Source organism: Megascapheus bottae, chromosome 23 (genome assembly GCF_031878675.1).
Source record: "Megascapheus bottae isolate mThoBot1 chromosome 23, mThoBot2.hap1, whole genome shotgun sequence".
Taxonomy (NCBI): Eukaryota; Metazoa; Chordata; class Mammalia; order Rodentia; family Geomyidae; genus Megascapheus; species Megascapheus bottae.
In genome coordinates, this window is record NC_143531.1 from 13,164,487 (window position 1) to 13,189,559 (window position 25,073).

General features: G+C 39.4%; 1 protein-coding gene across 2 annotated transcripts in view; it reads left to right on the plus strand.

The window, feature by feature from the left end:
- The window catches only part of Cenpe (centromere protein E), a 58,163-nt gene extending 36,704 nt beyond the window's left edge, over nt 1-21,459 (plus strand). For both annotated transcript variants that reach the window (XM_090356733.1, XM_090356734.1), the window contains 13 exons: nt 898-1,056; nt 1,729-1,989; nt 5,050-5,148; nt 7,200-7,418; nt 9,201-9,398; nt 9,768-9,971; nt 11,598-11,798; nt 13,030-13,215; nt 13,555-13,667; nt 14,895-14,992; nt 17,811-18,024; nt 19,462-19,748; nt 21,170-21,459. In XM_090356733.1, the coding sequence (XP_090212859.1) occupies nt 898-1,056; nt 1,729-1,989; nt 5,050-5,148; nt 7,200-7,418; nt 9,201-9,398; nt 9,768-9,971; nt 11,598-11,798; nt 13,030-13,215; nt 13,555-13,667; nt 14,895-14,992; nt 17,811-18,024; nt 19,462-19,748; nt 21,170-21,264 (2,334 nt within the window). In that variant the 3' untranslated portion in view covers nt 21,265-21,459. The remainder of the gene's footprint in view (nt 1-897; nt 1,057-1,728; nt 1,990-5,049; nt 5,149-7,199; nt 7,419-9,200; nt 9,399-9,767; nt 9,972-11,597; nt 11,799-13,029; nt 13,216-13,554; nt 13,668-14,894; nt 14,993-17,810; nt 18,025-19,461; nt 19,749-21,169) is intronic.
- Nucleotides 21,460-25,073: the final 3,614 nt, after the last annotated feature.

A 25,073-nucleotide genomic window follows, 5' to 3' on the forward strand; every position in this document is an offset into this window, starting at 1 on the left:
GCTCACGCCTGTAATCCTAGCTACTTAGGAAGCTGAGATCTGAGGATCCTGGTTCAAAGCCAGCCCAGGCACAAAAGTCTGTGAGACTCTTATCTTCAGTTAACTACCAGGAAACTAGAAGTGGTGCTCTGGTTCAAGTGGTAGAGCTCTAGCCTTGAACTGAAGAGTTTAGGGATAGTACCTACATCCAGAGTTCAAGCCCCATGACTGAACAAAAAATAGAGGGGGGGAGGAAGGGAGAAACAATCTATTCCTTAGGAAGAAACTGAGTAAATATAAGCTATGTGTCCAAATCCTATGCAGACCTTAAAAATGCAAAACAAATTTAAATGTCCTAATTGGAAGCCCAGAATAACCTTTAAGCATGAATAAAACTGCAAATAGCATGAGTATAATGTGTTTGTTTCTGAACTAGCAGTCGATGTGAGATGAGGACAGAAGGAGAAACTTTAACCACAAAGATGTAGTTTAAGAAATAAAAGCCAAGGCAGGCTTACCCCTATAATCCTAGCTACTTATGAAACAGATCTGAGGGTCACAGTGCAAAACCATCCCAGTCAAGAAAGTCCATGAGACTTATCTCCAGTTAACCACCAAAAAGCCAAAAGTAGAGCTGTAGCTCAAGTGGTAGAGCACCAGCCTTGAGTGAAAAAACTAAGGGACAAGGCCCAGGTCTTGAGTTCAAACTTCAGTACCAGCACACCAAAAAAGAAGCAGCCTGAGGATATAGCTCAGTGGGAAGCACTTGTTCAATGCACACAGGCCCTGGGTTCAATCCCTAGTATCACCACTACCACCACCACAGCAACAAAAGTAAAAACATACTCTTTGGTAAGAAAATGCATCCCATCATTTAAAATACTTGGTAACATAAGATCTGTTTATTGTTCCTTAAAGGAGCTAAAGAAAGAAGAGGAGTTGAGAACTGCACATAGGAATCTGAAAGAGCACCAAGAAACTATTGATAAACTCAAAGTAATTGTTGCTGAGAAGACCAAGGAAATAGCAACTGTAAAAATGGATTTAGAAAATTCAGATGCCAAATTCAAAGAAAAGGTAATTTTTTGTGGGGGAAATTTGATTTCATTGATGACATACCTAGTGTAGGCATGCTGAAAACCTTAGGGGGGAGAGGGGCATGGTCCAGAAACATTGCAAACAGCTGGGACGTTGGCACTTAATGATACTGAAGTTCCTGCCATGAGACCCAGCATCTCTATCCTTCCATGTGAACCTACCTAAGAGAAAAGAGTATGAAAGACTATATAAGAATGCTTATAGCAGCTTTACTGGAAATAGTAAGGCAACTCACATAACTACCAGCAGGGGAATAGGTAAATATACTGTCCTGTTTAGGTCCAAAAGCAAAACTAATCCAGTATGATAAGAGGCAGAGTACTGGTCCTCAAGGAAGAGATACACAGAAACTTATGGAATACTGGGATTCTTCCCTATTTTGATGTGGATATCACAGATAATTGGGCTATAAACTTAAGACTGTAGTATATATAAGTATACATCAAAACATTAATTCCTTGTGGGTTTATGCAGACTATCAATGAGAACATGGGAAGGCTATTTCCTCAATTTAGAAACTGTTCTTTGTATTTCCCTTAAGGAGCATATGTATAGTGCAAATATATTACAGCTGTAATAATGAAATTCCCATCTGTATAACTAGTCTAATAAAATGTTTATACTAACATATTACTTCATGATTATCTTAAGACTGAAGAACTTACAGCAAACGAACATCAACTTTTTAAGTTAAAAGAAGATGTCAAGGAAATACAGAAACAACTCAAAAACCAAAATTTAACTCTGGATAAAATGGAAATGGAGAATTTAAGTTTGGTTCAGAAGCTTCATGAAAGCCATGAAGAACTGAAATCTGTAATGAAAGAAAGAAATGACCTAAGGATAATAGAGGAGACTCTAAAACTAGAGAAAGACCAACTCAAGGAAAACCTGCAGAGAGCCATAGCCAGGGTAAGCTGTGCACATTTCCTCCTATCCAGTGAACAGTCCTGTTTTTGTATATATTCATTGTAGAAAGGGATTTCATTTTTATGTATACGTACATGCATGCAATATACTTTTATTATTTTCTCCCACTTTTTTAAACAACTTGTAATGAATTTCATTATTCTATTTCATAAATTCATTGTACTTACAGCATTCTTAACCCTCCTTAACTGGTTCTTTGTGGTTCATCCAGAGCCAGGATGACATGCCTTTTTTTCTTTTTTTTTGATCTACATTCCACATATGAGAGAAAGCAGGCAATATTTGTCTTTCTCAATCTGACTTATTTCACTCAGTGATCCTCAGTTAATACCATTTCCCTTCAAACAATGCAATTTTATTTTCTGTGGCTAAATAATTCCCCACTGGATTTATATACCGTATTTTCTTTACCCATTCATGAGCTAATCAGTACCTTGGCTGATTCTATGGTTTGACTGAATAGAGCTGGTATCCACATGTATGTACAGATCTCTATACTGTGCTGACAGTCCTTTGAATGTATGCCCAAAGGTAATATTGCTAGATCACGTGATAGTTCTAATTTTAAGGATTTTTCCTATGTGCTGGTACTGGGGCTTAAACTCTGGAACTTGAGCTCTTGCTTGGCTTTTTGGCTCAAGGCTGGCATTCTGCCACTTGAGCCACACCTCTGCTTCAAGCTTTTTGGTGGTTAATTGGAGATAGAGTCAGGTTTGTCTTCCTGGGCTGGCTTCAAACCAGGATGAAAGGTGGTACTCCATTACATCTTTATATTTCTCTCCTTTAATAGTAAAGGATGTGGAAACACCACAGAAACTAAAAATTGCTCCTTTGCACTTGAAAAAAACCTTTCAACTCAATGAGAAAGTTTTAGAAAAAATCACTCACATTTCCAATATTCAGAAGGAATTAGATAAAGCCAAAGATGAACTACAGAAAAAGCTATGTTGTTTGTTCTTCTTGGAAAGTAACTATATCCAAAGACATTTTGAAATGAAGAAACAACAACCGAACATTCCTAATCCAAAAATCTAAACTCTGAAATACACCAATGTGAAGATCAAAATTTCAAGTTTCAGAGCATTTCAGATATTCTGGTTTGGGATTCTCAACCAGTAAAATTGGTACAAATATTCCAAAAATGCAAATGCCTCTGAATCCAGACAGACTATTCTGTTCAAGCCGACTATTCTGTTCATGTAAAAGATTTTGAATCTGGGTATATGAACATGTATAATAGGCACTATTTTCCTTCCTTTGTAGAATTCTGTTAGCATTCTTTATAATTTTATAATTATCTTAAGATCTAAGGACTTCCACTTTTTGAAGTGAAACATGATGTCTATAAAAGTCACATAAAGGTGCATGAAGTGAAACAATTGAAGAAGCAATTTGAAAACTAAAACTAGAAAGCAAGGCTATGGATCACTTGTACTTAACTAAGAAACTCATGAAAACGTCCAAGTGATCAAAGTTGGTTCTAAGAGTATTGATGAGCTGAGGATATGAGTCTCTTGAAATGGAAAGAGAGCCATTCTGAAAAGCCCTACAGATGATAACTAGAGTGAATTCAGAATCTCCTGCTACTGAGTAACTATAAGAATCAAGCTGTATTTTTTTTTTAAGGGGTACTAATGAGTTTTTTTTCTGGAAATTTCTATGGATAATAAAAGTTGGTTAGAAAACAATACATTTTCACCTATATAAGAAACTTTTTTTGCGGGGGGGCCAGTCTTGGGCTTGAGCTCAGGGCCTGAGCACTGTCCTTGGACTTTTCTCAAGGCTAGAGTTCTACCACTTGAGCCACAGCACCACTTCTGGCTTTTTTCTATGTATGTGGTACCAAGGAATCAAACCCAGATCTTTGCGCATCCTAGGCAAGCACTCTACCACTAGACCAAACTCCTGGCCAGGAAACACATTTTTAAAGCACTTTAAGAACATTTTTGTTTCCTTCATTTTTAAAAAGGGTAATGTAGAAGTTGGTGGCATGGCGCAGTTGTTAGAGCACTAGCCAATGAGCAAAAGTGGCAGATACTGAGTTTGAGTCCCAGTCTCAGACCTAAATAAAAAAAAGATGTAAAGCATGCTTTTCTTTAGGGAGGGGCAAGTAATTAATATGCTTGAAGTGTTAGTTTTATTAAATATGTGAAAGGGTTAGAGTTGGAAAAGATTACATACCCCATTTCTATATTTCAGTTAGTGAAGTTCTATTATGATTTGGAAGAATGAGAACAAGAAATAAATCTAAACCTGATTTGTAGCTATAAAGAGTAAATCCTATTACCAGAAAAAGAAAATTCTCCCCAACTTTTTCCCCAGTGAGTTGGGGTTACTCACTGTAAGATTTTGTGGTACTGTTACTCATCTTCTTATTTCACTTTTTTTTTTTTTTTTGCCAGTCCTGGGCTTGAGCTCAGGGCCTGAGCCCAGTCCTTGGACTTTCTCAAGGCTAGAGCTCTACCACTTGAGCCTCAGCACCACTTCCGGCTTTTTTTCTATGTATGTGGTACCGAGGAATCGAACCCGGGTCTTCATGCATGCTAGGCAAGCACTTTAACCACTAGGCCAAACTCCCGGCCTATTTCACTTTTTTTTATTACAAGTGTAATGATTAATTCCATTTTGGAAGCTTTGTACAAAAATATGAGTAAAATTTAGAGGCATAGGCCAGTAATCCCAATATTCCAGTAGCTAAGCCAGAAAGATCATAACTTCAAGGTCAGATTAAACTATATGGGGGCTGAAGGGAACTTAATCTCAAAAAAATGTATTATTATTTTTTTGCCTGTCATGGGGCTTGAACTCAGGGCCTGGGCACTGTCCTTGAGCTTTCCCAAGGCACTTACCACTTAAGCCATTAACACCACTTCCAACTTATTCTGGTGACCAAGGAATTGAACCCAGGGCTTCATGTATGCTAGACAAGCACTCTACCACTAGACCAAACTCCTGGCCTCCCAAAATTTTATTTTTAAAGTTAGAATACATGATGTGTCGTTATACATGATTGTGATTATCCCTGTTTATTTCTTAAACCAGAATCATCAGAATGACCAAGAGGTAGTAAAATTAGAAAGATTTTGTGACGGAGAACCCCAACATATAGAAAGCCTGAGAGAAAAATGCTTCAAGATAAAAGTAAGTGTCCCCCATAGCAACAACATGTGAATGTAAGCACCCTTCCAATGACTTCCGGAAGCCTAAAGTAGAATCAATAGAACCAAGCACTTTTCTCAGCATAGTACCACATGCATGTGTGAGCATAATACATGCACAAATTAAACAATAGGAGCTCATGGTTTTCAAATGACACTTGGACAAGTAACTGCCAATGATAAGGGGTTAAGCCAACCAGGTATATGGGGGAAGAGCAATATGCTGAAGAGAATGGTTCCAGGACAGCAACATGCCTTGAGTTCAAGAACAGACCAGAAGAAGAAAGCAAGCTTGTAAGAAGTAAAGTCAGAATTGAAGTAAAGTCAGAGTTAACAAGGGGAAGGAGACTTAAAAAGATTTCTGGGTTTTCCTCTGAGGAGACAAAAAGATCCACTGGAGAGTTTTGTCTCTGTGGGAAACCTGATCTTTCTTACATTTCAAAGGGAAATGTGTGGTTATATTATTGAAAATCGAACGGAAACAGAAAGACTTGTTTGCCATACTAACTTCCAAGAATAAGTAAAGATGGCCCAAAGAAGTTGTCGTGGATAGTGGTAAACTGCTTAGATTCTGAGCCTACAGTAAAGGGTACAAGTAACTGTCACTGTGTCAGAATATGTGACCTAGGAGGGAACCAGTGAGTCACATCTATAATCCTAGCTATTCAAGAGGCTGAGATCTGAAAGTCGTGATTGGAAGCCAGCCCTAGCAGAAAAGTCTGTGAGACTGTTCTCTCAATAAACTGCTCATTAAAAGTGGAAATGGAACTGTGGTAGTGGTAGAGCACTACTAGCTTTGAGCAAAAGAAGCTTGGGGACAGTGCCCATGCCAAGGTCAAGCATCATAACCAGAAATAATACCAATAACAATACCAGATCTCTCAGGACTCTGTTGCTGGTGTATGGATTTATCACGCGTGCCAGGCAGGCACTGTACTCCTAAGCCACATTCCCTGTATGGCTAAGTCATGTAGCACATCCTACACACAAGTTAGTTCAATATGCTACTCCCTAACTGTAAAAACATGATTATAGGAATATATTTTACAAACGCACTTTTATTTCCTTTAAGCTGTGTCTATATCTGTTTAATCTGATTCCTTCAAAAACTTGATGGCACAAACTGTAGTCTTTTGTGTTGTACTTGAGAAAACAGCTCAATAAATTCCCTAGTCACAGTGTGGAAGAGCAAGAACTTGAACTCTGAGAATGGATTGGCAGATTTTTGGTTGGGGCTAGTGATGTGTGACGTGAGGATACCACGCTAGTAACTGGGCAGTAGGAGCCTTCGTCACTTCTTTTGTATGCTCCGTCTCACTGGAGCCTTTAGCTACAATGCACACTACATTGAGTTCACTCAGATTTTTCTCTTTGCCAGGGCTCATACCTATAATCCTAGCTGCTTGGGAGACAGATCAGCAATATCACAGTTCAAAGCCAGCTTAGACATTACACCCAAAACCCATCTTAGCTAATAGCTGGGCATGTGGCATTTGTCACCCCAGCTATGTGAGAGGCTAAAATTGGGGAAATCCCAGTTCTAAACCAGCTAGGCAAAAAAGGAAAAAGTGAGAGACTCCATGTCAGTAGAAGAAATGGGACATGGTGGCATAACAGGAAATTAAATAGGTAGATCACAATCCAGGAATGGATCCTGAATACAAAGTGAGACCCTATCACAAAATAGCCAGTTCAGAAAACTGGGTTAGGGGCATGGCTCAGGAGTGGAGCACCTGCCTTGTAAGCATTAGGCCCTGAGTTTAAAACCCTAATTCTGCTTCCCATCCCCCCAAAACATTTAAAAGAAAATATAGCACAATAATAGCAAACATGGTTTCTGGTTTTCTTCTCTGGTTCTCAAAATTTCCACAATGATTATTTATCACTTTTATGACCTAAAACCAATCATGTGTTTCATTTTTGCCTTTGAAATACCTTTTAATACCTTTACAAAGGATTAAAGCATTAGTTCTGTTACAATTCTAGTATTAGGACTACTTGGTGTTAAATCGAATGCATTGTTATTTCCATTAGGAGCTTCTGAAGAGATACTCAGAGATGGGTAATGATTATGAGTGCTTGGACAGATTGTCTCTTGACTTGGAGAAAGAAATTGAAACCCAAAAGGAGCTTTCCACTCGAGTAAAAGAAAACCTCTCACTTGCACACCCACAAACCAGAGAAATTCAGAAACTTCTCGCTGCAAACCAGAGATGTTCCATGGAATTCCACCGAGTCTTAAAGAAACTTAAGGTAACACTCTTTTTAGTATACCCTTGTGAAATTTCACTAGCAAATCTCCAAGCATTTAAGTCCTGCTTTGGGAGTTAACATATATACTGTTTGACATACTTAATACCAAATTAAAGATTGTGTGCATCTATGAATGGTAGGTATAGCATTCTCCACGCACTTAATACTTTCTCATCCAGCACAGCATTTGGAGGAGGCACGGTGTCAGCACTCTCAGGACAGAATGAATCACACCTAAAAGATCTTGCCCTCATGTAAACTTAGGTACTAAGTACAGTGTTAGGTACTAAGTACAGTATTAGGAATCTATCTGGGTTATCTGGCATACCATTGTAAGAAATTATAGAAACTGAGACAATAGTAAACATTTGGCTGGAGTCCCAGGATGTGTGCTCAGCCAGGTCTGTGCATATGATATCATTAATTGAAGTAAAGAAGGAAGGGAGAGGCCGGGAGTTTGCCCTAGTGGTAGGTAGAGTGCTTGCCTAGCATGCACCAATAGCCGGGTTCGATTCCTCGGTACCACATACATAGAAAAAAGCCGAAAGTAGTGCTGAGGCTCAAGTGGTAGAGCTCTAGCCTTGAGAAAGTCCAAGGACAGTGCTCAGGCTCTGAGCTCAAGCCCAGGACTGCCCGCCCCCACCCCCCGAAAAAGGGTGGGTGTAGCCAGAGAAACCACATGTGCATTTTTTTTTTTTTTGCCAGTCCTCGGGCTTGGAACTTAGGGCCTGGGCACTCCTTGGGCTTTCACTTCCAGCTTTTTCTGTGTAATGTGGTGCCAAGAAATCAAACTCAGGGCTTCGTGCATGCTAGGTGAGCATTCCACCACTAGGCCATGCTCCTGGCTCAACATGTGCAGTTCTTAGAATGGTTTGTTCTTAAAGAGAAACCAGATTGGCATTTAGCTGTAAATTGAGATTTGGCAGGAGAAAATGAGAACAAAGATTTGGGTTCATCAGATAATAGGTAATAAATAACAGCATGTATGTGTGAGGTTATATAGAAAGCGTAGAAGAAGAAGAGCACGAAGGTGAGAATTCTAGAAAAGATAAATGTATAAGACACAATAGTGGGTTTCATAATTTTTACAAAATGCAAACATATAGAAGAGACCCAAGGTGCTATCACCTAAGTGTATGTGAGGGAATGTGTCCAATATGAAATCCCCAGAGCAGCAGATACTTCAAGCGCTAACGAGTGGTAGAAGTTAAAGAATTAAGAAGCGGGTAGCTGCCCTACCTTGGTAGATTATGCTTAAGACCTTGGTAACCCTTCCATAAGTCCTGGCAATCAGATACCCAGCATTTAGTGATGAGGTCAATGGAACATATGGCATTAATATCATTACTTTAAGCCTGTTATCTAAATATGTTTGGCAAGGAAATCTCAGAGCTATTGGTTATCCACACAAGGTGTGCAAAAGAGGATACTGAAAACAGATCTCACTGGCCTTAACTGGAAAACCTATGTGATTGGCAATTTAACTAATAGACACTATGTTTATTGAGATGAATGGATGGCTAGATGTAGATATAGATACAGATCAATCTAGATATCTAAGCCAGAAGCTAGAACAATGGAAGTACAAAAGTAGCTTCTGCAAATTAATTCTCTTAAGATATAAAGAGGAAACATTAGGGGATGATGAATAGCTGCTTTCTTCCTCATGTATCAGAAAAGATAAATAATAAATGACATACCTTCCTACCTTACAGTCTCAGGGAGTTAATGTCTTCTAAATACAATAAAAATTTCACTTTTCTATTTGTTTGTTTCTACAAGTATGTGTTAAGCCATGTTGCAAAAGTAAAGGAAGAACAGCATGATTCCATCCATAGATTTGAAATGGAGTATGTCAGTGAAATGGAAAAGCAAAGAGAATTGCAAATTAAAATATGGAACCTTCAACAGAATTCTAACACGCCATTCCAAGAACTGAAAGACCAAAAATTTAACCAAACTATGGATCGACACACTGAGGTAAAATTTATTTTAGGATTTGATTCCAGTTTAAGCCTTCCTATTAAGTAAAAAGTCCCTTTTCATGTGTTTAGAATCATTTTCATGAACCAGAAATTTGTTTCAGAATAACAACTGGCCCGACATAAAATTTTAGCCTCTTTTCAGAGAGCTACAGACACAGAAAAAAAAAAAAAAAAAAAAACACTTCCAAGTAGGAAGTAATGGGATCCCAGAATCAATTTGTAGATGCTTTCTATAAGTTCTTGCATTTGTACAAGGATCTTCCAGTCCATCCGTGACTACTAATGGATCTTTTTGTATTTTATGTAATCGTTACATAAACTCTTTCCTAATGACCAGTCAATTTAATTCCTGGTTTTCCCATAGGAAATACGCAAAGATTTCTCAGAAAATGACTTCACCAGCATAAAGGCTGAATTGCAGCAGGTACTAAGTAACAGGAAAGAAATGACTCAGTTTTTGGAAGAGTGTTCACAAACTGCTTTTGACATACAGAAGCTTAAATGTGGCATCCAGAAAGAAAGCACCAGCATTTGTCAAGTGAATAGCTTCTATAATAAAAAGATAAACGTAAGTATAAGCTTTTATTATGCTGCTTCATTCCTCCTGCTGTTTGCTGTAGTTTTTATACTTCATTCCTGAGAGGCTTAAAATGAGTTAACTTTAAGTCTGTTTATTTGTATATGCTTCTTAAGACAACTTGATTTTAGCTGGTGCCACCGATTCACACCCATAGGCCTAGGGACTCAGGAGGCTGAGATCTGAGGATTTCAGTTCAAAGCCAGTCCAGGCTAGACTATTCATGAGCTCTTATCTCCAGTTAACTACCAAAAAGCCAAAAATGGAACTGTGGCTCAAGTTTTTCTTTGAGCACAAAACCTCAAGGACAGCACCCAGGCCCTGCATTCAAGCCCAGAACTGGCATCCAAGAAAGAGAGAAGGAGAGGGAGAGGGAGAAAGCAGATAAGTGAGCAAGCTTGGTTTTATAAAATATATTCTTCCTCTAATGTATTAGACTTAAGATAATTAAACATATAAATTCATACTGATGATGGTAACAAACTGAGGCTCTGCACAGAGCCTGCAATCCTAACTGCTCAGTGGCACAGAGCAGAAAAATTACAGTCCAAGGAAAGCTCAGATAAAAAGTTCATGAGATCTCATCTCAACCAATAAAAATCTCACACTTGCCATCCATCTAGCTACCTGAAAAGCATAAATAGGATCTGATCATGCAAAAACAACAGAAACAAAAAATGGCCAGGTGAACAATTAGGTAGCAAGAATGAGGCCTTGAATTCAAACCCAATCCTACACTCCCTGCCCCCTGCAAAAAGTTAACCAATTCTTGATGTGTTGATACTGGGTTTCTCCTTGACTTAGAGTTCTCACCTTTGCCTTTTCCTTTTCACTGCTTCTGAAGGAAATGAAGTAACCTCACACAGAATGAGGTAGGATTTTATTTCAGGGCCAAGGGCAGCAGTTGTTGTCAAGCTATAGTCACTGTAGCCTCACTGGATTCGTTAGTAAGGCCTCTTGTGCATTGAGTCTCAGTGGCCTTACTATTATCACGTTGATCCTGAACTTTGAGGTTCAGAAATGTAGGGGGGTTCTGTATTAATATAATTTTACTGGGAGTTACGGTGCACACTTGTAGTACCAGCACCTAGAAGTCCGAGGCAGGAGGATCCAGAGTTCACCGTTAGTCTAGACCACATAGTGGGTTCCAGGCCAGCCTGGCCAGGTGAGATACAGTCTCACTTTACATCTTGTAGTAACATTATGTCTTGTAGTAACATGCTTCTCCACATTAACTTCTGTCACTTAGTAATATGTATTTTCATTTCCTGTGTCTTTTTCTGGCCTGATAGCTCCTTTTCAAAGCTGACTCAACAGTACATTATGTGAATGGACCCATTTGTCTAGTGGCACACATGCTAAATGACATCTTGTGATTCCAAGAGTTTTTTCTGTTTCATTTTTTATTTTATTTTATTGTAATGGTGATCTACAAAAGGGTTATAGTTACATAAGTAAAGCAATGAGGACATTTCTAACCGAATATTGTTCCTCCTCATTTTTCTTCCATCATAGCTGCATATACTAGTTCTTCTGTGCTGTTAGGTGTCAGCCATTGTCTGCATAATGCTCCTGTAAATTACTTTAGAGCGGTAAAGATGTTTTGCTGTTCAACAGGCCATAATAAATGAGTTATCAGAGTTTGAAGAACAAAGTTCGGCCCGATCCAAAGAATGGGTGCATGCCCTGGAGTCGATGAAAGAGAAGAGCCAAAAACTCCTTGAGGACTTCCAGATGCTGACCACCTCCCCGGTGCCTGGGGCCGCCGTGACCCCTCCCACCCACGACACAGCGAGAGCCCTGCCGCCGACCGCAGAGGTATGAATCCTCACATGGCCATCTTCCGGTAGAGCTGCTTCGTGGAGTTCTTGATCACTTTCTCTTCATATGATTTTGACTTTTTTTAAAACATAGTTTCATTGCTAATCCTCAAACTGATTAATAATCCAAGGTACACAGAAGTCAGTTCCGAGGCCAGCCCAGAAAAATGTATTAGACTCTATTGGAAAAAATAAACTGAAGCAAAAGACTTGGGGGCGTGATTCAACTAGTAAAGCATGTGCAAGCAAAAGCCCTGAATTCTTTCTTCAGTTCTATCTATTCGTACATAGATACATACATGAAGAAATCCATTATATGTGTGTATGCATGCACACACTACTATATAAGCTCTTCTTGCCTGACTTCCATATAGATTCAGTTAATTTCTCTCCAAAGAACATGTCTTATATTCCCAATAGGCTGTATTACTGACAATAAATGATTCGTCATTTTAAAAAAGAAAAGAAAAAGTTAATGAACTTTTACATAGCATTAGTTTAATATTGGAATGCTTATTTAATATGCTTAGCACTAGCCAAGAAGTCACATAACCCTTGTACAGTTTTTATCCACGTAGTTTAAGAATTTGCAAAAAAGGGGCCGGGAGTTTGGCCTAGTGGTAGAGTGCTTGCCTAGCATGCACGAAGACCCAGGTTCAATTCCTCGGTACCCCACATACATAGCAAAAAGCCGGAAGTGGTGCTGAGGCTCAAGTGGTAGAGCTCCAGCCTTGAGAAAGTCCAAGGACAGTGCTCAGACCCTGAGCCCAAGCCCAGGACTGGCAAAAAAAAAAAAAAGAATTTGCAAAAAAAAAAAAAAAAAAGAATTTGCTTGGGCTGGGAGTTTGGCCTAGTGATAGAGTGCTTCCCTCGCATGCATGAAGATCCAGGTCTGATTCCTCAGTACCACATACATAGAAAAAGCCAGAAGTGGTGCTGTGGCTCAAGTGGTAGAGCCCTATCCTTGAGAAAGCTTAAGGAGAGTGCCCAGGCCCTGAGTTCAAGCTCTAGGAAAAGAAGAAAAAAAGAAAAAGTTTGCTGACTGTTTAATATAAAATATTGGCATTTCTTAAGGTCATTATCTTCTAGATAAGAGAGGTAATCATGTCTCCCTTTCCTTTGTTATTACAATCTGGGGAAAATTAATAATACATAAATGTGATCATCCTATTCTATACAGTGATTCTGCCTTTAGGGTAGTCCTGAGAAGTTTTTGTTTTCACTAACAGAAAATTAAGGAGCTGGAAGCTTCCCTCCTCGAAGCTAAAGAAAGTACTGTCCAAAGAGACAACAAAATCATAAAGATGCAGAAAGAACTAGAAATGACCAATAACATGATAGCACAGCTTCAGGCCAAAGTTCATGAATCAGACAAATGTCTTGAAAAAAACAAAGAAACAATCCAGACACTTCAGGTAAATAAAAGTTACTTTTCTAATTCGTTGAATTTGGAAAATGATTTGGTTCTGTCCTCCTCACCAAAATTTCCTGTTGCCTGTCATCTCTGAATTTTATTATTCAGGCTCACAAGAAAAGCAAGCAACTTAAATGGAATACATAAGTATATTGTTCATATGCAATGTCAGCCATTTTTACTATGTTAGAAAAAAACAATTTTTAAAACACATTAATATTGTTCTTTATATATTTCAAAAATGAAAAATGTGTGTTTTTACATTTTTATTGGGTTTTTTTTTTAAACTGGTGAAATTGAAAGCTGTTTCATTATATGTTTCTTCTCTTAATAAAACCAGGACAGAGTTGCTCTAGGTGCTCAGCCTTATCAAGAAGAAATTGAAGATCTCAAAATGAAGCTGGTGCAGGTTGACCTTGAGAAAATGAAAACTATCAAGGAATTTGAAAAGGAGTAAGTCTTTGCCTTCATTGAACAAATACTGTACTGGCTGGCTTAACTCTTCCTAAACTACACAAATAACTGATCTGTTATTTAATTGATATAATCAAATGCTTTAATAATATAAACTCTGTTTATATATTAATTAAATTCTCATTATATATGCAAGTTAAGTACAGTTTTGATCAATTAACTCCCTATGTCTTTTGGGGGGTGGGAGGGGAGCCATTCCTGGGCCTTGAACTCAGGGCCTGGGCACTGTCCTTGGGCTTTCTCAAGGCTATCATTGCTCTACCACTTGAGCCACAGCACCACTTCTGGCTTTTCAGTATATGTGGTACTGAGTAATTGACCCTGGGTCTTCGTGCATGCTAGGCAAGCACTCTACCACTAGGCCAAACTCCCAGCCAACTCCTTATGTCTTTTAATGCTTCCTTCTCAGCCATATTTAAAAAAAAAAAAAAAAATAGCCTTTCATGCTTAAAAGTGAACATTTTAATACTTTCCTTTTTTTCTATTTTTTTCTTGTGTTTCTATAAGGATTATGCTTTCTTGTTGGGCATGGTGATGTACACTCGTAATCCCAGCACTCAGAAGGCTGATATCTAAGATCATGAGTTCGTTGGGCTAAGGACTTACGTTTTATTGAAATTTACACTATTGAATTCTTAATTATAAAAGATACTTTTAGTTAGAAAATGGAGATACCATTGGAGTCAGCAGCTATTTTCATAGTTCTTAATAAAAGCAAACATCTTTTTGTCATTGCTGACTAATGCTTACTTGAATAATTTATAAAATGTATGGAATTTTACCTTGGGCCTTAATTTACTACAGTCAAGGTGCACAGTCGAGGTTTTGCCTTATTGACAACATAAGGAAAAAATAATGCTTTTCTTTTTCATGCTCTGATAATTGTACATGGTAACAAACCAATGGCTTGTTTTACAGTGCCTCCAAATACAGTTTGTTTTAGTATTCATTTCATAGCTGTTGGACTTCCAGACACTTTCAAAGAATTGGTTTTTCAATATTGAGGAAACTAGATTATCCCCACAACTAAACAGCATCCTTCCACCTGGATGGAGTTGTAGTTCTAAGGGCTGTGATAGGAAGGGTACTGTGAAAGCATACGGAAATTATGTTGGTACAATGTGCTGGAAAATTCTTGATCACAATTCATGTAAAACTAGTTACTAAACTTTTGAATTTTATTATTGTTGCTGTTCTTCTTGTTAGAATTCATTCTACAAAGGCCACTGTGGACTATCAGAAAGAAGTAATAAGAGTGTTGAGAGAGAATCTCAGAAGAAATCAACAGGACCAAAATACCTCAAGTAAGTAGAAAATGAAGGAATTGTCAGATCTTCCCATTTTACTTCCACACACCTGCAGACTTTGAAAATTCCTATGTTATGTGACATTCTAAGCTAAATTTAACTACCACATTTAAAGTGAACGTATTGCCATATTTTTTCTTCAGACATCTCTTAAGTTTGCTCTAACTTCACCTGCTTATCCATTCTTTAAATCTTTTAAGTTTTATTTTCTGCCTTATTAGATCTTTACAGATTACTGGGATATCTTCACTACTTTAAATAAATGATTTCACTATCAAGGGAGAATTGCCCTTTCCCAGTAAAAATCGAACACATGTTCATAGACTTTAGCAGTGTGTACAATTAGTACAAGTAACTGGAATGCTCCAGTAAAAATAAATCTTATAATTTATCAACCTGTTTGCTCTTCAAACTGAAGATGTGCTGCTAATTACTTAGAAAAGTCTTTGAGATTTATTTAGATGTAGTTTTAATATTTCATAGTCTACTTTCAGCATATATATCCCTCAAATCTATTTTTTCCTATTTCTGCTTCTCCCATTAGAGATTACTAAGTGGTATTTGGTGTGTCTAGCTGAAACTCAGTGAACAGTCTCCACACTGCCCTCACTGGCCAGTGAAATCCTGGTACATGATTCATAATGTACCTGCAAGGCTCAAAGCTAAGTTGTGTGTGGGCATACACTGGAAATTCCAAACGCTGAGTACAGTACAAGACAGGATTTGCAAAATCTAAGACACTGTCTTCACCCTCTCAAAAAGAAAATGTAGGGACCTCTTCAGCAGTGTAGGCTGGGACCTGCGAGGCCTGATCTTCCACTCCAGTCATCAGGACAATGAGGGAAGCTAGACCTGACCTCAGTGGTTCATACCTGTGATCCTGGCTACTCGAGAGGGTAATTATCTGGAGATCGTGGCTCAAAGTCAACCCTGGCAGATAAATCCACTTACGCTGTTATCTCCCAATTGACCACTGAGAATCAAGATTAGAGGAATGGTTCAAGTAGTGCACCACTTTGAGCCAAAAAAAAGTCAGCATTCAAAGCCCAGAGTTCAACACTGGAAAAAGGAAAGAAAGAAAAGGAAAACTGAGGGATAAAAACAATTCTTAAGTAAAAAAAATTGTTTCAGAATGATAAGAATAATTAATTTTGATTCATGGGGGATTGTTTTGTCAGTCATGGGGCTTGAACTCTGGGCCTGAGTGCTATCCCTGAGCTCTTCAGGTCAATGCAAGTGCTCTACCATGTTGAACCACAGTGCCACTTCCACTTTTCTGGTGGTTAACTGGAGATAAGAGTCTCACTGATTTCCATGCCACGCTGGCTTTGAACCACAATCCTCAGATCTCAGATTCCTGAGTCCCTAGGATTACAGGCATGAGCCACCAGTGCCCAGCTTTTCATGGGTTATTTTTAAATAACCTACAAGTAATCTTTACCTGAAATGCTTAGGATGGGAATTGAGTTTTGTCTTATTTTTTTAATCCAGCCCTGTGCTTGAACTCAAGGTCTGGGCACTGTCCCTGACTCTTCATGCAAGCACACCCCCACTTAATCCACAGTGCCACTCACAGCTTTTTCTGAGTAGTTTATTAGAGACAGGTCGCACAGACTTTATTACCTGAGCTGACCTCAAACCATGATTCACAGATCTCAGCTTCCTGAGTAGCTGGGATTACAAGTGTAAGCCACCAGCACCCAGCTTGGCTGTTTTCATTGTTGTTCCAATATTTACATATATACAATGAGTTATTTGAGTGTTATAACTCAATTACAAAGAATTGATTTCTGTTCCATGTACACGTTATCTATAAATCCTGAAACTAATTTACATGATTATATAAAAATTGTGTGTGCACAGTGAGCCAAGGTCCCACTATCTTAGCTACCCAGGTAAACAGTCCTGCTTGTGTCTTCTCTGTGCTCAAAACAAAACCTTTTCGACATCATATTTACCCATGTTATTCCTGATTTCTACCCCTCTTTTATGAACTGCAGTGTGGTTGACCTAAGACGTTACTCCACTAACATAGCTCACATTTTTATGCCGTTTTGCCTACAGTTTGCAGAACATAGTCTCTAATGTCGCTTTCCTACAAGAATGCTTTTCTGTCATTCAGAGGTATATGTTGAGTACTTGCAATGCACTGGCTGATGGAGGATGGAACTCTGTAGAAGCCAGCACTGGGAGTGAGTGAAGCTATGGAGCAGAGACTGCCGTGTAGCCCTCACTGGGAATGGCTGCTGTTGCTGTGGTCAGGGTGGAAGGTCATGAGGCAGATAGACTAATGGGATTGGTTAAGGTACATTCCAAAGGTGCTTGCAGAAGCTAAGCACTAATTACACTTATAATCCTAGCTATTGTAGAGGCTGAGCTCTGAGCATCAAGGGTCAAAGCCAGCCTGTGCAAACAAATCTTCAAGACTGTGAGCTCTAATTAACCAGCAAAAAGCTGGAACAGTAGGCCTGGTATGAGTGGGTGTTAGCCCTGAGTGAAAAAGTTCTCAAGTCTGGAATGATGCTGGAGGAATCTCTTGCTCACATTTTTTTTTTTTTTTTTTTGCCAGTCCTGGGCTTGAGCTCAGGGCCTGAGCACTGTCCCTGGACTTTCTCAAGGCTAGAGCTCTACCACTTGAGCCTCAGCACCACTTCCGGCTTTTTTGTATGTATGTGGTACCAAGGAATCGAACCCGGGTCTTTGTGCATGCTAGGCAAGCACTTTAACCACTAGGCCAAACTCCCGGCCATCTTGCTCACATTTTGACCTTGGAGGCAATGAGGTTTTCACATGTGTGTGCATTTTCCTCCCACAGTGGTGTCAGAACACACTCACTCCCAGCTCTCAAGTAAGCCATTAACCTGTGGAGGTGCCAGCGGCAAGCCATTAACCTGTGGAGGTGGCAGCGGCATTGTACAAAGCACCAAAGCTCTTATTTTGAAAAGTGAATATATAAGGCTAGAGACGGAAATTTCTAAGCTAAAGCAGCAAAATGAGCAGCTAATAGAGCAAAACAGAGAACTGTTAAGGTAAGACCTGCCCCCTCCCCCTCAACCAGGTGCACAGACTGCGAACTGTCCTCCCCATCCCCAAGCACAGGTACTGCCCCCTCCAGGCCCCAGGCTGATACTGGGGGTGGGGTTGTATGAATGAACTTTGTATACTTGGAAAGTCAGAGCTATTAACACGCAAGCAATGTTTTGTGATGTGTCTTTTTAAAGAATAATAATATGGGAGCACCACTCCAGATGTTTGCTGTTTATTAACTGACCTGTTGTTAATGGAGCCATCAAGCAAGAAATAGAGACCTTTGAGGGCACAGCTGAGATAACCACAAGTCCAGGTCCACAGGCAATGAGACTCTTACTCAGTGGACAACTCCTGGGTCCATTAACTATAGCCTATTTACTCCATAAACAAATGAAATAAATTTACTTATGTGGCTTCTTCCACCATGGAAGATTAGAGTGTATGAAAACAAAACTAGTCATTATATACTTTTCAAATAAATTGTTCTTTACAAAATCAAAAGGCTAGGCATACAGTCTTATGCCTGTAATCCCAGCATTCACATGGTCAAAGCAAGAGTCTGATGGCAGCCCAGACTGTATAGCTGTATAGTGAGAATATCTCATAAAGAGAGGCAGGGGAGGGAGGAAGAAAGCTAGATGAGAGAGGATATTAGGATATTATTTAAAAAAAAAAAAAAAGCCTGGCACTGGTGTCTCACACCTATAATCCTACCCGGGCACAAAAGGACCTGAGACTCTTTTATCTCCAATTAACCTCTAGAAAATGGGAAGTCGGGTTTGGCCTTGAGCTGTAGAGCTCAGGTACACCACCCAAGCCCAGGGGTAGGGCAGTATCCTTGAGCTGAAGAACTCAGGAACAGTGCCCAGGCTGAGATCAAGCCCCATGACCCACAAAAAAAAAAAGTCTCATCCAGGCACTGGTGGCTATTGTCTGTAATCCTACCTACTGGGGGCTGGGATCTGAGGATCGCAGTTTAAAGCCAGCTCAGGCATGAAAGTGCTTGAGACTCTTATCTTCAGTTAACCACCAGAAAACCAGAAGTGGCACTGTGGCTCAAATGATAGAGCAATAGCCTTGAGCTGAAGAGCTCAGGGACAGTGCCCAGACCCAAAGTATAAGATTATTGAATTGTTACAGCAAAATATTAGTACATAAACCACTCTGAATGATAAAAAAAAAAAATCACCTGAAAATCCAGTGTCACAGTTTCATGTCCCCAGCATTTTACCTTACTCCATTTATATAGACTCATTTCATTTTCAGAACTAGGACAATAGTACAAACCAGAAAGCATTACATTGAAATGAAAATGAAAATGTGAGGAAATGGCAAATTTCATGTTCTGTAGAGAGCTTTTTTTTTTAGACATTTTTATGTGACTACATTTAAGGATTGGGCAGTCTTATGATAACCTGTTTTCCTCTATACTTAAGCAATAATCATCATCTTTCCAATGAGGCCAAAACTTGGAAAGAAAGAACCCCTATGAGAGCGGCTCAGCAAGAAGTAACATGTGAGAATTCTTCAAAGTCCCCTAAAGTAACTGGAACCGATTCTAAAAACAGACAGAACATGTCCTCTCATTGCAAGGAATTGAATGTACAAGATGCTGTGCCAAAGGAGTCACCAAAATCTTGGTTCTTCGGCAACCGATCAAAGTCTTTCCCAGCACCTCATCCAGTTCGCTATTTTGATAACTCCAGTTTAGGCCTTTGCCCAGGTGGGTGAATGTTCCAATTACTTGGAAATACAAGGATAGCAACTGGAACTTCTCTTAACTATCTGATACCAAAGGTCAAGTTTAGATAAGAGATTTGGTCACAGATGAGAAAATCAGCTCCTCCAGGGCATGGGACAGAAAAGCTGTCAGGATTTACCTCAAGTGAATGTACATGCCGCCTCGTAAACCTTCAGTGTCATAAACTCTTGCTCCATTTACAGTTACCTTTTACAGATGAGGTGACAGTTTCAAAATCTGTAACTCAAGACAAGGCACAATTCATTTATCCAATTTTAAAAAATACCACGTACCTAAATCTCCACCCACCTATGCAAATCTGTACTTTAAACTTCTTGAAGGTAACTGCATATTCGCTCTATGGGGCTTTTATGCCAAGGCCTGCAGGGATGCTTGAAATCCTGGATAGTACAGGGTTTTCTGTGTGCTCTTGTTTCCTATGTCTGCATACTTAATGTTGACCTTTTCCATTTAAAAGGAGCAATTTCTGGCATATCCAAATGGCCAGCCTGCCTGCTCTTAAAGGCTGTGGTGCCATTCCTAAGTGAGGCAGGGTTCCCTGGCTATTTGGATGCTGAGATGCTGCTAATGCAGTGTTCATTGTGAATACAATGGACCAAGCAGTGACACTTGTCCAAGGCAGGACAAAGTAAGACTCCATCACTACCGTGATGGCACACAGTTAGAACCTCTTTAATTTCTATTTCTGGAGAAGTCTAATTAATACATTTTGGCTGTACTTGTTCACAGGTAACTGAAACCATGGATAACGGGTATTACCATATTTGTCTGGCATAGCACACCATTTTTTTCTCCTAGGCGAGATTGGAATCAAACTTAATGTACATTTAATTCTCTAATCACATTAATGTAGTCAATAAGTTTCTTTAGTGAAACTTTTTGTTCATGACTCGCACTCTACCACTTGAGCCACTATTTCTGGCTTTTGGGTAGTTAATTAGAAATATAGAATTCTCATGAACTTTCCTGCCTGCACTGGCTTGTTATGTCCATTCTGTGCCCGTGTCCTTTCTGCTTCCAAAAATGTAATTGATTTCTTTTTAATAGGATTCTTTTTTTTTTAGTGGAATAAATTATTTTATTGTGTAGAAATGTAATTCATAATGATTAAGAAGATGTAACAAAATAAACATTTAATTATTAAAATCTAGATTAACAAAATATCTTTCAAAGTATTTTTAGAACATTTTAGGGAATTAATTTTCAAGAGGACTATATAAAACATTGATTCCATTTTATACTATTCAAAAGCTTTTTAAATTAAATAATGTCAGTAATTACCACACAGAAAAGTAAATATGTATAGTATAAGAAGTGTAAAACATCTTTACTTCCAAATCAGATGAATGTTAATATAGGATTCTTTTTATTTATTTTCTCAGAAGAACAAACTGCAGGAACAGAGAATGTGGATCCTAAGCCACAGCCTTGGCACACCTCTTCAGGAAAAGATGAACCTGAGTGCAAAATCCAGTAGGCTCTTTCCAGCATTCTCTCCTCTAGGGTCCAGACCTCCTTGTAAAAGACTTTCCTTGTGTCCCAGTGCAGAAAAGATGAAGGAACAAGATATTAATTCTAGTAATTTGCAGTGGTATTAACAGTGCCTTCTACTTGAATGTGGTAATACTTTTAAAAGTTGAACCTTATATTTATTTTTCTATATAATAAAGTTATTGAGGAAAATTTCCTGTCCTGTATTTTTGTTAATTTGTAATTATGTACAGATGACTTAGAAATAATTCCAAAGAAATAATTCCAAAACATAGTACATAAGTCAATAACATTTATTGACAAAACTATATGTTTTTAGTACCCTTGAACATTCAATAAATGGTCAGCCTAATGGTTCTGAATTGTAGCTCCATGTCTTATTCGTGGGTTTTGTTTGATGGGTATTCTACTTGGCTGTGAGAAATAGACACATACTTTCTGGATTTCAGTACTGGCTTTTGTTTTTGTTTTTTTTTTAAGAAGTATTTCTGGAGGGGAAAAAGAGATTCTAGTAAGTTGTACTTTTCATTTTCCATAGATTCTAATAACTTTTTATTTCCTTCTAATTGTTTCAATGACCCATTCATCATTCAACAATGTGTTATTCAGTCTGTATCTGTTAGAATATTTTCCATAATTTCTTTTGCTGTTGAGTTCTAGTGTTATTCCATGTGGTCTGATAGAATACAGGGAGTTATTTCAATTTCCTTATAGTTGCTAAGTCTATGTTCAAGATCTGTTTTTAGGGCTGGGAGTTTGGCCTAATGGTAGAGTGCTTGCCTAGCATGCACAAAGATCTGGGTTCAATTCCTCAGTACCACATACACAGAAAAGAGCCGGAAGTGATATGTGACAGACGTCTAGCCTTGAGAAAACTCAAGGACAATGCTCAGGCCGTGAGTTCAAGCCCAGGTCTGGCAAAAAAAAAAAAAAATTATTTTAGATCGTCTTGAACATAAGAAATCACCAATATGATTTCTCCTCTCTTCCTATTGTGGGGGCTTAAACTCTAGGCCTGGGCACTGTCCCTGAGCTCTTCAGCTCAAGACTAGTGCTCTACCACTTGAGTTACAGTGCCATTTCTAGTTTTCTGGTGACTAATTAGAGATAAGAGTCTCACAGGCTTTCCTTCCCAGCCTGGCTTTGAACCTCCATCCTCAGATCTCAGCCTCCTGAGTAGCTGGCATTACAGCAGTATGATTCATTTTAAGAGAAAGTTTCCCAGCTGTTGAGAAGAATGCGTATTGTGCAGCGTGCAGTGGTGTCCTATGATTTGGATTGTTTGGGGAGGGGAAGGCTGTCTCCCGTCCACCCAGCAGTCAATACTTGGAGCCAGGCTCAGGCCCTGGAAGCTGAGTACTGAGCTTAGAGCACTCACACTACTATGTTGCCACGTTAATCTGAGGCCCAGGAGGGTGGAACCTGCCACCGCTCCAGGGCCCTTGACTTCTCTGCCAGGTGTTTTCAGCCTCTCAGCAGGTTGCTAAAGGAGCTCTAGCCTAGCTTAGACCAGAGAGGCAAGCCTGTCTCTGGTCTGTGCTTCCATAGCAAGTCCCAAGCCTCCATGATTTCCAGAAGTCTCAAGCAGCCACCTCTTCACCACCACAGCTTCTAAGCTACCAGTTGGTTTCTTGCAGCTTACACTTCTCTGGGGGCCTAGTGAGTTCTCCCCCTCAAAACCAATGGATGCACACTTTCCAGAGCAAGGTGTCCTGGGGCTTGCTGAGCTGGACAACAACAAGCCCTCCCTCAAGATGGCATCTTCCTATTGGCCTCTGAAATTAGAGGAGCAGTAGAATACCTCTCTGTCTTCACCAGAGGTGGCCTTCCTCTACTGAGTGGATGTCTCACAAGTCCCTGGACTCAACTGAAGGCTTAGGTCATATCTGGGCTTCTCCTGAAGCTAGCATTAGAAGCCTATTGCCAGCCGTGTCGTCTTTTACCTGGTAATGAAGTCTTCAGCTTCCCTCCCTGTCATGGAGAGCCAAGGACAGGCCCAGAGGTCCCCACTGCTCTTCTGCTATCTTCTTCCTAATTCCTAGATCATTCTCCTGTGAGTTTAGTCCCTCCTGTATTATCTCAGCTTCTCATTCACAAGAATGAGAATGGTGACTCTTGCACCGCCATCCCAGATTTAAATGGTTAAGGAATAGAGGCTACATCTTACCTTTCTAGTCCCAATCTTCCTTTACTCTCCTAAGGACAGAAATTCTGTTTTGCTTTTCTGTTGACCAACTCATCCTGAGTCCTATACAAACACCCAAAAAAATGGCATGCCATCAGACTTTTCTTTTCTCCTCAACAATCTTCTCACTAGTAAAACCTCATAGATCAAATGAACGTGTGTGTGTGTGCGTGCATGCCAATCCTAGGGCTTGAACTCAGGGCCTGGGTGCTATGCCTCAGCTTTTTTGCTCAAAGCTAGCACTCTACCACTTGAGCCACAGCTCTACTTCAAGCATTTTGGTGGTTAGTTGGAGATGAACTTTCCTACCTGGGTTGGCTTTGATTCCCACATCTCAACCTCCTGAGTAGCTAGGACTACAGGCATGAGCAGCCTGCCGACTCAAATGATCTTTTCTATTCAACCTCAACATTGTAGATACAGAGTTAATATCCAAGTTAAGTTCTCTCAACCCTCTTTGTATATAAAGTATATATGGATGGGCTTTATGTCATCTTAACACTTTTAAGAGTTCACCTAAAACACTGAAGTTCTTAACTCTTAAATATGGACTTAGCTTTCTGAGATGCTGTTGCATTATTAAAAACTAAAGAACTAAGACAGGGATGATGGTGCATACCTGTAATCCTAGCTACTTATGAGATCGATCCGGAGGATCATTCTTCAAGACCACGGCTTGCCTGCTATCCCAGCTTACACATGAAGCATAAATAGGAAGATCACAGACCAGGCCAATGTAGGCATTAATTGAAGACCCTATTCCTAGAATAAAGAACTTAAATGTAGAGCAAATGCAAATTCCTAAGTTAAACACAACACATGCACAAATTTAAAACGATGGTGTAAGGCAATAATAGCAGGTCCTGCCCAACAATCCCCAGTGAGTTTATTTCCTTTCCTTTAATGTACTGTTACTCTGATAAAGGCCTTTCTCTCTTCTCTGGAGAAAGGTGAGAGAAAAATACAAGTTTTTCATACTGTACTGGTGTCCTGCCTCAAGTTTGAGATTTATAAAATGACTGGAGACTGGGAATTTTTAAGGTTCTGTGTTTCTGTTTTTATTATTTGGGTTCTATGTTTTCTCACCTGGAAGTTTTCTATTTGTACAGCTCAAATTACAATTTAACAGGCATCCATTCATCTCTAGAAAACACCATGATTAGATTAGTCAATGACAAGACACAGGCTTACACAAGTAAACTTACTGAGAACTGTTGACTTGTGTACCAAGAAGTACCACCAGCCAGGACAAAGGTTGGAGAAGGATGTTTGGAAACATGTGAGCAGACACTACCTGCCTGCCACTTAGGACTTGTAGCAAACAGTTCAACTGAGTTCCACTAGGGGGCAGCACATACACATCCAAAGTATGTGACTGAAGCCTTTATTTAAAAAAAAGAAGAAATACTATACAAAGAATCTGAACTGCAATCCCAGCATGCACTGCTGAGCGCCTGACTTGCTTATGCACAAAGATCTAAGTCTGTTTCTCCTGCGGAGACCTGAACACCATTCCTCTCTACTCCAAAGTAAGAGTTCCTGATTTTTCCAAAATTTTGGACTGGGGAAAAGGGAGGCTTAATTTTTAAGATGTCATTTGCTCTGCACGT